The sequence below is a fragment of the Rhinolophus ferrumequinum genome, chromosome 26, assembly GCF_004115265.2.
Source record: "Rhinolophus ferrumequinum isolate MPI-CBG mRhiFer1 chromosome 26, mRhiFer1_v1.p, whole genome shotgun sequence".
Taxonomy (NCBI): domain Eukaryota; kingdom Metazoa; phylum Chordata; class Mammalia; order Chiroptera; family Rhinolophidae; genus Rhinolophus; species Rhinolophus ferrumequinum.
The window spans coordinates 16,612,584-16,623,735 of NC_046309.1; the positions used below are offsets into that span (position 1 = coordinate 16,612,584).

The following is an 11,152-nucleotide window of genomic DNA, read 5'->3' on the forward strand; positions in this document are numbered from 1 at the left end:
GGGAGTTGGGAAAGAATAGCCAAATTCATCATTAGACTTCTAAAAAATTAAAAATATACATATATATTTTTATCATTTTACCTACTGATTTAAAAAAACAAACAAAAAACCCAGCTGGCTTCTTTCCTTGGTCCCATACTAACTAATTTGCTTTTACTTTGGCAAGTTTATTTCTAAGGCTCATTTCTCCTCTATAGCAGATACCTGGCCCCAGTTCCCTGGTGTGGGGTTTTTCTGTTAACACTTGAAATGTGCTATCAAAGTTAGAAATGTGTTAGTGATGGGAACACTAGTTTCCTCATTCTTTAGGATTTAGAATCCTAGGTCCCCTTTCTTAAACAGTTTACATGCTAATGGAGCATGAATTTCATGAAAAGGGAAATAGATTCATACAGATTTAGCAGAGTTCATCGTGTCCTTTTTAGCCTTGTGTGCTTGAGAACTTCATAGTGAAAAGTCTAGATACATAAAGTGCCACCAAAAAGGTAAAGAATTCAGAGCCCATGAAAATCAGCCTGTTCTTCTTAACGTGTGGCAGGCACTGGTATCCACCCTGTTTTAGCACCATTTGCCCATCTGCAGAGCAGTTCAGAACAGCAAAGTGTGTGGCCCCTCGGGTACATCTGCAAGCGATGGCAGTAGAACTGATTTGTGGGAGCTTGACTATTCAGGCCTTCACTCTTCACTCTGCAGGTGTGAGACAAATGGGAGCATTTGGGGCTACTGGCTGAACATGGTTTTCCTCCTGTGCGTTCTCTCATTCTTCCCTGGTCTCTATAGGGTATTGTCTGGTACTTTTGTTGAGATAAAGTAGAAATAAGTCAACTCTAGTTAATGTACTCAGGTGCATTGCAAATTACTATCTGATTTATGCAGCAGAATATCTACATAGTCAAACAAATATATACTTCAGGAAAAAGGCAGTCAGTTTCAACCAGATAAAAAACTCTGTTATGAGACTGTATTAAAAATTTGACAAAGGAATCACTTAACAGTATCTGCAACCCACTGATATCGTGGTGCAGACAGAGCATATTTCTGTAGTTCTTACATTCATTGTGGCCCAGCAGTTTAGCACTATTCCTGTTTTAGTATATATATCTGCTGTAGTACATTTTTATCTTAGAATTCTCCCTTAGCTCTAGCTTAGGGAGCGCCAGCTTTCTGAAATGTTAATTGTTGGCTATCATTTTGTCTTCCTTAGTAATCTGAGAAAATCATGGCTGTCAGACCTGAACTCACGCCACTTCCTACTGTACCTTTGTGTTTGGGGGTGTGTGTGTGTGTCCATCTCCATCTTTTTTGTGTTCCCTCCTACAGGAGACGAGAGATGCCCTGTCTTATTCCTCAGACTCACTCCCCCACAACCTGTGACCTTATTCTCCCATTTATCCCCTTCCTTCTGGTTCCTCCTCTACCCCCAGACTATCAGAGGTACCCCCATTTTAGAAGCCTTTACCTGCTCCTGTAGACTCCTTTAGGAGTCTTGTTGTTTATTTCCTTTCATTTTCAAACTTCTTACTTCCTTGCCGTAAACTCCTAAGGTCTAGTTTCTTTCCCCTCCTTTACTGAATCTGTGATCTCATTTCTTCCTAATCTTTGGATCTTTCTCGAGACCCGTTTTCCCAAATCTCTCTGTAGCTTTGATATTTTACCTCCTACTTTTCTGAAAACTTTTTCATTGCATTCGTAAACGTGTTCATTCTCTTTAAGATTCGGGCCTTCAGCCCCCTTTTCCTCCCCCACCCCTTGAGAAGCCTCTTCACCCCTCACAGCTTTAGATGATTCTCTCCACGTAGGTGATCCCCCAAAATGTGTGTCTAGGCGTAACCTCTCTCCCACGCTGCCCACCGGACATTTCCAGGCCTAACATCACATGCCAATGTATGCATCCCTTTTTACCGTGCACATTAATCAGCATTCATATTGAGTTGATGCTGTTTTGTCTTGTGAGTATTGGACTGTCTGTAGGATGGGGCATCATTGGAGCTGTCTGAAGATACGTCATTTTCCTGAGTGGCATCTTAGCCTGCCACGCCAGGATCTCTGCTCCATCTCTGCCTTTACTCCCCTGAATGCATCAGTATGTGACAAGCAGATTGGATACGTTGCAGATACCAATATATTCGCTTCCTTAGGGAAAGTTTCAGCCCTACAGAAAAACAGAATAGCTTGACCATGTACCACTACCCACTATAGCTAAATCGGTACGTTTTGCCTTATTTGCTTCAGATTTTTTTTAAAGAAGGAAACAAATGTAGATCTCTCTTAATGTGTGTTTTAACATCCCAGCCACTTCCTTCCCTGTCTGTGCTTTTGGCTGTTTCCCCTGGGATGGCGTCTGACAGAGCTCCTTCAAGGGCAGTGCAGATGTGACTCCTTCCTGGCTCTCGGGCTGGAGCCCCTCCCTTTACGCTTCCCTCTGATGGCACTTAGCAGCTAACTGCCTTCTCTCTCTGTCCTGCTTGCTAGACCATGCTCTTCATTTTCCTCCCCTGAAAGGCTTTGTCCCAGTAATCACTTCATACATATCTAAATGTTTCCTTGCATTTACTTAAGGCCGATAGTACCAAGTTACAGTGTCAGAAAACAATGTCAAAGTGCAGCCACTAATTTCTACAAAGGAGCAAAGTAGCCAGCCCACGAGAAAATTTCTAAGGTTCTGATAAATATTTCTCTCATTCTAAAAGGTAAACTAAGGTCAGTTCCTACCTACTCAGAGGCTTTTTTTCATCTCATCATCTGTGTAAAATGTTATTATGAATTTGTAGTACTCTAAGTCGGAGGTCTGCTAACTTTGCTTGTACAATGCCAGATTTGACCACACACAGTCTCTCACCTACTCTTCTCTTTCATTTTTTCTTTTTTTTTAAACAACTGTTTAAAAATGTAAAAAATATTCTTAGCTAGGTCCCTGCACTAAGTTATTGAAATTTGGTAGGCCTGTTTGGCTATTTACCTTATCTTCCTCTTGCATTTAGTCCCTGTAACTCCATGGGAAGAAAAACAAAGCTTAAGGACGTGAAGATATGTTTTTCTCCTGCCAGCATTATGAACAGGATTCTTAGTGTCTTGTCGCTTCATATTGTGTATAGGCTATTTACTTGAGAACAGTATGCCCTTAGAGATTTTAGGAAGTTTAGTTGTTTATTCAGCAGTTCTTAAATTTTGTTGTTGGGTGTTTTTTTTTCAACCAGCAGATTCAGCCTAGGCTATAGCAGCATAAATCTTTAGGTAAATAATACATGGTAAAGTCCCTCAGGCTAGCTGTGTCTCCAGATAGCAGCTCATTCCTGAGCCGATTGAGACTGTTTTTACCAGCTGCTTCAAAAACCTGACAAGTGGATCTGTTTAGACTAAAATCTATTCCTAAAATAATAGATCTGGGCTGACTATAATCAGATAATTGCAAATCTAAAAATGATGGGGGATTTCCTTATAAATTACTATGGAATCATAATTAGTCTGGTGCTATTTGGGAGGTGAATAGTTTCATTAACTTAGAAAGTAAAAAGAAAGTGCAGGGTTCACATTTCTGCAATCCATCATGTCGGGAGGCGGGCCACCATATTGGTAAGCCAGCAAGGAAGGAGTCAGGGCAGCCTGGCTGAGAACTGGAGGCGCTGTAACATCGTCCTGGGTGTCTGCCGGCCTTCCTGTGCTTTCAGGCGAGGCCCGGCGTGGTCAGCCGCCTCGTACATCCACCCAGGGGTAGGGGTGTCCATCCACCTGGTGGAGGGGATGGCCCAAGGAGTTCTAGGACGGCCATGCAGTTTATTTATTCCCCTGCAAATCGTGTGTTCTGCTTTGCCTCTCTTACTAAGGGGGCAAAATGCATAAACTCCCACGTCTTCCTGTGGGATTTTCCCCTTAGCTTTCATGACCATGTAACTGTCATCTTTGTTACACCAGCATATAAGGAAAGCTTGCACCTCCCTGGGACTTGCCGGCTTTGGGGTCACTGAAGCACATGCCTGCCTGCTCACTGCCCTTGTGTTTTCTTTACCCCCACCCCATGCAGAGTACATCCAGAAATACGCCACGGAGGAGGCACTGAAAGAACAGGAAGAGGGCACCGGTGACAGCTCGTCGGAGAGTTCTATGTCTGACTTTTCGGAAGATGAGGCCCAGGATATGGAGTTGTAGTAGAAAAAGCACCTGCTTTTCAGAAAGACTATTATTTCCTAACCATGAGAAGCAGACTATAATATTCATATTTAAACAAAGCAATTTTTTTTATTACTAAACCAGGTTTTTATGAATAATAGCATTGATATATATATATTATATATCACCCTGTAGATCTCGATTTCTTGGTCATTTCTCAACCTGAGGTGCATAGCGACCCCCACATTCCATGTAGGCAGCCGTCTGTGGCCCGAGTGCATGCGTTCCTAGGTCCATTTGGCCAAGGCAGCCTCCGTGCTACTGAACTGTCAAAAGAAATAGCCGCTCTCATAGATAGACTGAGTGACAATAACAGGAAAAAAGTTGCTTCTTTTGTTGATGGTTCCAAAGAAACAAACCAAACCAACCAGCTCTTGGATGTGAAGATAGAATAGTGCTTTTTCCAAATGGAAAGGGAAAAAAACGGGGGAGGAGAAGGCCTGCTCTGGGAGCTTTTAGAGCCAGCCACGTGAGAAGCAGAGCTGCTCCTGCCTGAGAGCCCTGCCTAGGTGGCCCCATTTCTGTGGAGTAACAGTATAAAACAGGGAGCTAATTGGAGTAGTGAAACGTAAAAACCATTTTTTGGCTCGGATTTTCAGTACATTTTATATGTAGATTCCTGCCCTTCTCGCTGCCTGGCCCTGCAGCCACGAGTGTTTTGCTTTGGAGAACCTTGGGGAAGTGTTTTCTGAACCTGATTCTTTTTCATGGGGTAGAGTTTGTAACCCAGACCTTTTTGGAGGGGACAGGACAGGAAGAGAAACGGGACTGGAAAGATGTTTCCTCTGATCCAGCATGTATGGAGTCACATCCTCGGCCTTCTGGTGGCCGTTTTGAGACCGCTACCCTGGACTAAGCTTTAAATTTGAAGGTGATTGTGGGTTGTTTTTGTTTTGAGGGTTTGGTGGGGTTTTTTGTTTGTTTTTGGTGTGTGTGTGAATTGTGCTTAGACAGGTTGCAGATTTAATCTTCACCTACCAAGAGATGGCCTCCTCCTTGGACAGCCGCTCAGTGGACCATTAGATTCGGGAAGGACCCGTCTGGTGGCTGGGACTCCTGGGGACGCATCCACATTTCAGTTTGTTTTTCCTTCTGCTGCTGCTTTTGGCAGCCACCTGGTCATCACCTGCTTGCGTGAGTGGGAAGTGGATATTTTAGACCCAACACACATTCTAAATTTCAAATGAGTAATAATTGGAACAAATAAAGGTTCTTGTACCCAAAGTGACTCTACATGGGGAAAACAAACAAAGCTTTTTTCAGAGAGTGACTGAAGAGGAGGAAAGGATTCAGACATACGATGTAGTAGTAAGACAGGTTTTGAAGGAAGAAAATCTCCTGTATATGTTAAGAGGAAATCAGACAGTTTAAAATGCCTGCTAATCAAATGTTTACTCAGCTAACCATATGTTCCAGGTGCTGGCAGAGTTCCTTTCAAATCTGCGTGTTGCCTGCTGAATTTGGAGAGCTCTAGACAGCACCTCTGTTCTTTTTGTGCCGCAACCAATTTGACAAGAGCAGAATTAGCCAATCCTAAAACCTAAAGACAATTTTTGAACGTCCCACTGGGATGGATAATTTTTTTTTCTGATGTGTGTTTTTAGTTTAGAAGTGCTATATTCCACAAGATTTGAGTTGGTGAGGTTGGAAGATATCTTTTTTTTTTAATTCAAAAAGCACAATCAGTCTTTTCTTTGAATATCTATATAAAGTACAACTTGCTTTTAGCATGATTATTTTCCTAAATAAAAAAAAAAGCAAAGAATTTACTTATTTTATGTTAATGACGGGCATGAAGCAAAAGGTTTTCTTTAATAAAAACAATGTAAGGTGCAGTTCTGTAGGGCTGTGGTTAACTGTACTGAGTTGTCTGTCTAGCATCTGTGGCCTGGGGGAAGGGTAGTATTAACTATTTAACATGTAATGGTGTACTTTCACTCTTATCTAGCACGTTGTCTTCTCAGTACTGTGGGGGAGGGAGGGTCTCTGCTGGCTTACCTGCTGGATTAGCAGTTTGCTTGTGCTGTAACCGTTACTGTAGGTGCGACTTAGGGTAGGCTTAAAGTGCTGGGTGGTGATTTGAGTTCAAACAATAAAAAATTGTATTTTTCAATATGGTATAAACAGTAGTGTTCTAAATACCTTTAAAAAAAAAAAAAAGTAATGTCCAGATAATAATTGCTTTAAATCTTGTCTGAAAAACTAGTAGAACCAAGTTTAGGGAAGGTATGTGAGCAGTGCCACAGCTCTGCTCCCCAACTAAATTCATGTTTCTCTAACGAAAAGACATCAGCTTGCCTGCGATTGAGAGCTCCAGCACTAGAAATCTGGTGGTGCAGAATTCCCAAATAAAGACTTGTGGGAGGAGGTTGCAGGGGTTAAGAAACAGATCTGAGTATGGCTGGTGTGTGTGTGTATGTGTGTCCACCATCCAAGTCTGTGATGAAGGTCATTAGGCTTCTCTGTTAGCACTGGAAGCTTCTGGAATTGCTACCCAAATCACACTGTACTCTCATTCTGTGCAAATCTGTCCCATCCGGCACTAACCTTGGTCTCATGCATGTTTTTGGCTCTATGTGGGTCTTTTCCTCTCCACTGCGAAACTGACTTGAGTTGAAGAGAATCCTTCTTAGGCTAACTTTGGTCCCTTCCCTGTCCTGGAAGAGGAAGGAGGTAGAAGACCATACTTACAGGTGCAGAGAGAGTGGAATAAGGCCTGGCTGTGAATCTGAGGACTCTGAGCCCCCATTAATTGATGGTAGAGTAAGGCTGGGGCCGGGGGCGTTACCATACCAAAGCTTTTCCAGATTGTCCCATCACAACACTCAGAAAAGCCCCTCAGAAAGGCTGAACATTATTGCTTGAAGGTGTGGTGGTAAGTCAGAGTTATTTCTGGCAGTCTCCCTTTCTTAGTTCCTCCAGTTTGGAAATCCTTCCTTGCAGTTTACCAGTGCAGGCCATTCTTTGTCCCTGTTAAGTGACTGAGCTCCGACTCCCGCCAAACCCCGGTAAGCAGGATGGCTGTAGCATTGAGGCCGCTGCCTGCAGCCCCAACACAGGGCCTTGTGGGCTGTGCTGGTGGCAGCCAGCCGAAACGCTGGCCTTGTCACTCTGCGCGTCTTCGGTCTCATTGCCCTCCTTGAGGTTACTGTGCAGTTTCAACCAGCATTTTATACGCCTGAGATAATTGTCAGAAGTTGCCATGCATCTCTCCAGTACCTAACATTTTCTTCCACTTCAAAAGCTGTTCTAATTGCCAACTGCTGATCTAAGCTCCTGGAGAGTGTCTCCCCTCAAAGGAATGTTTTTCCCTCCAGTCTCCCTGAAGCCCTCTTGGCCGTGGCCTGACACTTGCTTTTTATTAGGCCTCTTGTTGGGATGGCTGAGAATCATGAACGACAGATTCTCTACTAGCCTCCATGGGTCAGTTTCTAGACACCAAGTTTCTGGGAACTAACGTTTGCTTTTAATGGCATGTGACCCTTCTGGGTTCTAGGGACTCAGTGAGAAAAGCGAACGTCTACAAAAGTTAGCAAAGAGTTTTATTTCATCACTTCATAACTGAGTTCACAGCCTTGTTGACTGAAATCAAATCATTTCTGATTGGGCACAAAGACTTGCGTTCCTTTGGACTTCTGAATCCATGTTTATATGTTCCGGCCGCTGAACACCTTGGCGATTCCATCAGGGACTGGCTGGAGTGGAGGGCCCCTTGGGGCAGGGGCGTCACCAGTCCTCCACTCACCTGAGAAAGGGCCAGGACTCGTAATTCAGCAACTAGTCGTCTTGGCTGTGGGCTTGGGAAGAAGATGGCCATTATTTACTGATTGTATTTGGTACATATTGTGTGATACTTGAAGAGCTAAAAGGGACTTACCAGCCCTTCATTGAAATCTAAGCTTTTGATCACTTATTGGTCCTCGCCCTGTCTCCCTCCCTCCCTCCCTCCCTGTTTCCTTGCATTGTGATGATCTAGTGGGCACTTCTGTCAACAGGACAAATGCCTCCTCTGACTATAACCTCTTAATAGTTGTGTATAATGAAAACTGTAAACTTTTTTAAATAAAATGTGTATATACCTTGGCAAATGGCTGGACCTTGATGAATGAGATAATAGCCCCCATGGTTACTTAGACTGTTTTAAATGTCCTTCCTGTTCATCTGACTCCTCTGAGCAGCAGAGTGTGTTTTGTTTGTTTTTTTGGACGAGGAGGCTCTTACAAGGCAGGTGACTGGATTAGGTGGGGAAGGCTGTCATGTAGGAAGTAATAACCTAGAGCCTGCCTACAGAGGCCTGTCCTGGCGCAGCAGGTGACTGCTGGCTGTAAACGGGGCTGGCTGATGGGCTTCACCAGAGCTCTAAAACGCCACCTCTTATGTGACATCCTATAGCCTGACAGTCCCAGGTGGACCAGCAAGCATGACGCCATGTACTCTTAGCCAGCCCTTCTAGACCCTGTCAGCTGATGCTAAAGCAAAGGGTACCCACTTGGCCTGGAGTTCATACTCAGTGCACCTTCCTGCCGGGGGCAGTCTGCCTCAACAGGTGCGCCGCCCCCCGCCCAAGCACCAGCCTCCACTGTTTTTTGGGGGGGCGTCGATATTGAATCAGTAGCTGATGGCTGGATTAGCGCCGCATTTCAATTCCTTCTATAAAACACATGCCCTCTATGGCCACCAGATGGCGATGTTGCCTAGTTTGTTAGAGAATATACCACTGTGTGGGATCCTGTCCGAAGGCCCTTAAGACAAAAGGAAGTTTTCCTTTGTCACATGTTACCCCCCCCCCAACTCTCCTCCACTGTTTTCTTATTTCCTCCACACTGTTCTTTTCCCTTGCTGCATGCAGTAGGCCCAGCTTTGTACCTACCGGAGAGAAGGAGGGTAAGGCCGCTTGGGAACCCTGCTCAGGTGTGAATAACAAGCACTCCAACTAAACCCTCAAGCTACCCTGGCTGCCATCAGTGCCCAAAAGCAAAATATTCAACAGGCTCGTTGCTGGTGGGTTGCACTGACCCCTTAGCGAGGCGTGTGGTGGATCAAAGGACTGAACCAGCGCTGGGAGTTCTAATCCCATTAACTAGCTGTGCAGCCTCCAGCTGTAGCCTCGGGTTCATCTGTAAAATAAAGTTCCCTAAACTGGTAGGTTCTGACTGACAGTGCGTGACTCAGAACTTCATCCAGGCCCTGAAACAATACCCTATCACAGGATACAGTGTCCTGAGAAGAGATGATACCAACCCGAAAAATACCAAGGTTTCAGGATTGGAGGTTAGAGTTTTTGGACCCAAAGAGCTTTGAGAGTTTAAAGCATCCATTTTCCAGCTGAAAGGAGAACTACTACGATCTGTGTTTCATGTGAACAGTCGTTCTGTTGATCTCACACAAGGAAGCTGCTTTACAAACTGCTCCCTGAGGAGGCCCCGTGCATACAGTGGGGCTTGGGTCCCCTCACCCACCAGTAATCTCACTAAAGAGCATCACTTTAGCTCTCCGCCTCCACCCAGCTGCTTCCAGTGGGGTGGCTCTCCACTGCCTGCCTGAGGCATTACCCCTTGCTGAGAAGGGGGACTGGGTTTTCTGAGACATATTGTCCTGGAAAAGAAAGTTGTGGCCTCAGCGCCCCAGAACATTTGGTCACCTTAACTTCTCTTGCCATCCCTGCAGGCTGCTCTCCACGCTGGCAATGAGTCTCCGTTACACTGAGCCTGTGTTTCCTGCTCCCCACCAAGAACCAGGGTAAAGAGTTGTCTGGCTCTCACAGTCTTTGTGCCTGCAGTGGCCCTGGAGCCACCCGACAGACTGAGCAGCCTCGCTTATGAGAAAAGCCCACGGGCTTCTCGGGGGCTCAGATCCCTGGATGAGCCCCCGACAATCCAGCTTGGGCCCACCCTGCTCTCTAGTGCCTCATGTCACAGGGTTTGTGCACCCAGAACTTGGAACTGAAGTTACCCTGACGGGGTCTAATGTTAGAAGGGAAAATACACAAGAGCGCTTCCCCTCTTGCTCTGTGTGAGGTGTGTGTGTGTGTCTGTGTGTTTGTGTGTGTGTGTGTACATCTATAATGGAGAATGTTTATTTTTGAAAAAGGGCTGGCACTTCGGGACTCAAACTTTGCTCCTAGGACCTGGTGTCAAGTGGTCAGGGTGGCAGGAACAGATGGGCTCCCTAAGAGGAGAACTCAACCTGGCTGCCAGGTCATTTCCAATTCCCCGGGGGAAGGGTTGCTGGACAGCCATGGGGTTTTGGCCCTCGGGCCTGTCTGTCTCCTTCTGCGGCCCCTCAAGCTTCAGCCCAGATCTCTTCTCTCAGTTCTATAAACAATGAATCAGGTGCCTGCTACAGTCCACTGACGTGCATTTAAAAGAATGGAACAAAGCTTTTGAAAGATGCACTTTGACAGATTCAAAAGAATCGTGCTGGTAACAAATCAGCATTCCAGAAACATGCAAGTTTTCCGTAATGCCCTCCTCCAGAGAGAGCCACCATCAGCAGTGGCTCAAGAGGGCTTCCCCCTCTGATGTCACACAGGCCCTGGGAGCCCCTGGGGAAGTAGACCAGGACAGGCCCATTTCACATTAACTGCTTGTGAGGCACCAAGAGACAGGCACACACGCAGTAAGGGGCACAGCCAATGCTGGAACCCAGGTCTTCAGGCCACACATGAGTGTTCTTTGCATGAGCTCATGTGCCAAGCCCGGTGCCCACCTAACATGGGGGCTGTGTGCCTGCCAGCTGGGGCTCCTGTGACATGCCTTCTGGGTGACTGTGAGCCTGGCCAGCGACCTGCCCAGGAGTCCCCACGGTCTTGGTCCCTGACTGTCAGGCCCTTTTCCCCACATTGGAGTCAGAAAATAAAACAGCGCATCTCACTCCCTAGAGCAGAAATACAGGAATAGAATGCCACCTACATAAGTAACTACAAACTTTGTAGTAGCCAGCCATAATGCTTTTTAAAAAACAAGGTAAATTAATGTTTATTAAA

The 11,152-nt window shown here is 45.5% G+C and overlaps 1 protein-coding gene across 2 annotated transcripts in view; it reads left to right on the plus strand.

The window, feature by feature from the left end:
- UBE2H (ubiquitin conjugating enzyme E2 H) overlaps positions 1–6,313 on the plus strand; it is a 94,459-nt gene extending 88,146 nt beyond the window's left edge. For both annotated transcript variants that reach the window (XM_033099114.1, XM_033099115.1), the window contains one exon: positions 4,022–6,313. In XM_033099114.1, the coding sequence (XP_032955005.1) occupies positions 4,022–4,146 (125 nt within the window). In that variant the 3' untranslated portion in view covers positions 4,147–6,313. The remainder of the gene's footprint in view (positions 1–4,021) is intronic.
- Positions 6,314–11,152: the final 4,839 nt, after the last annotated feature.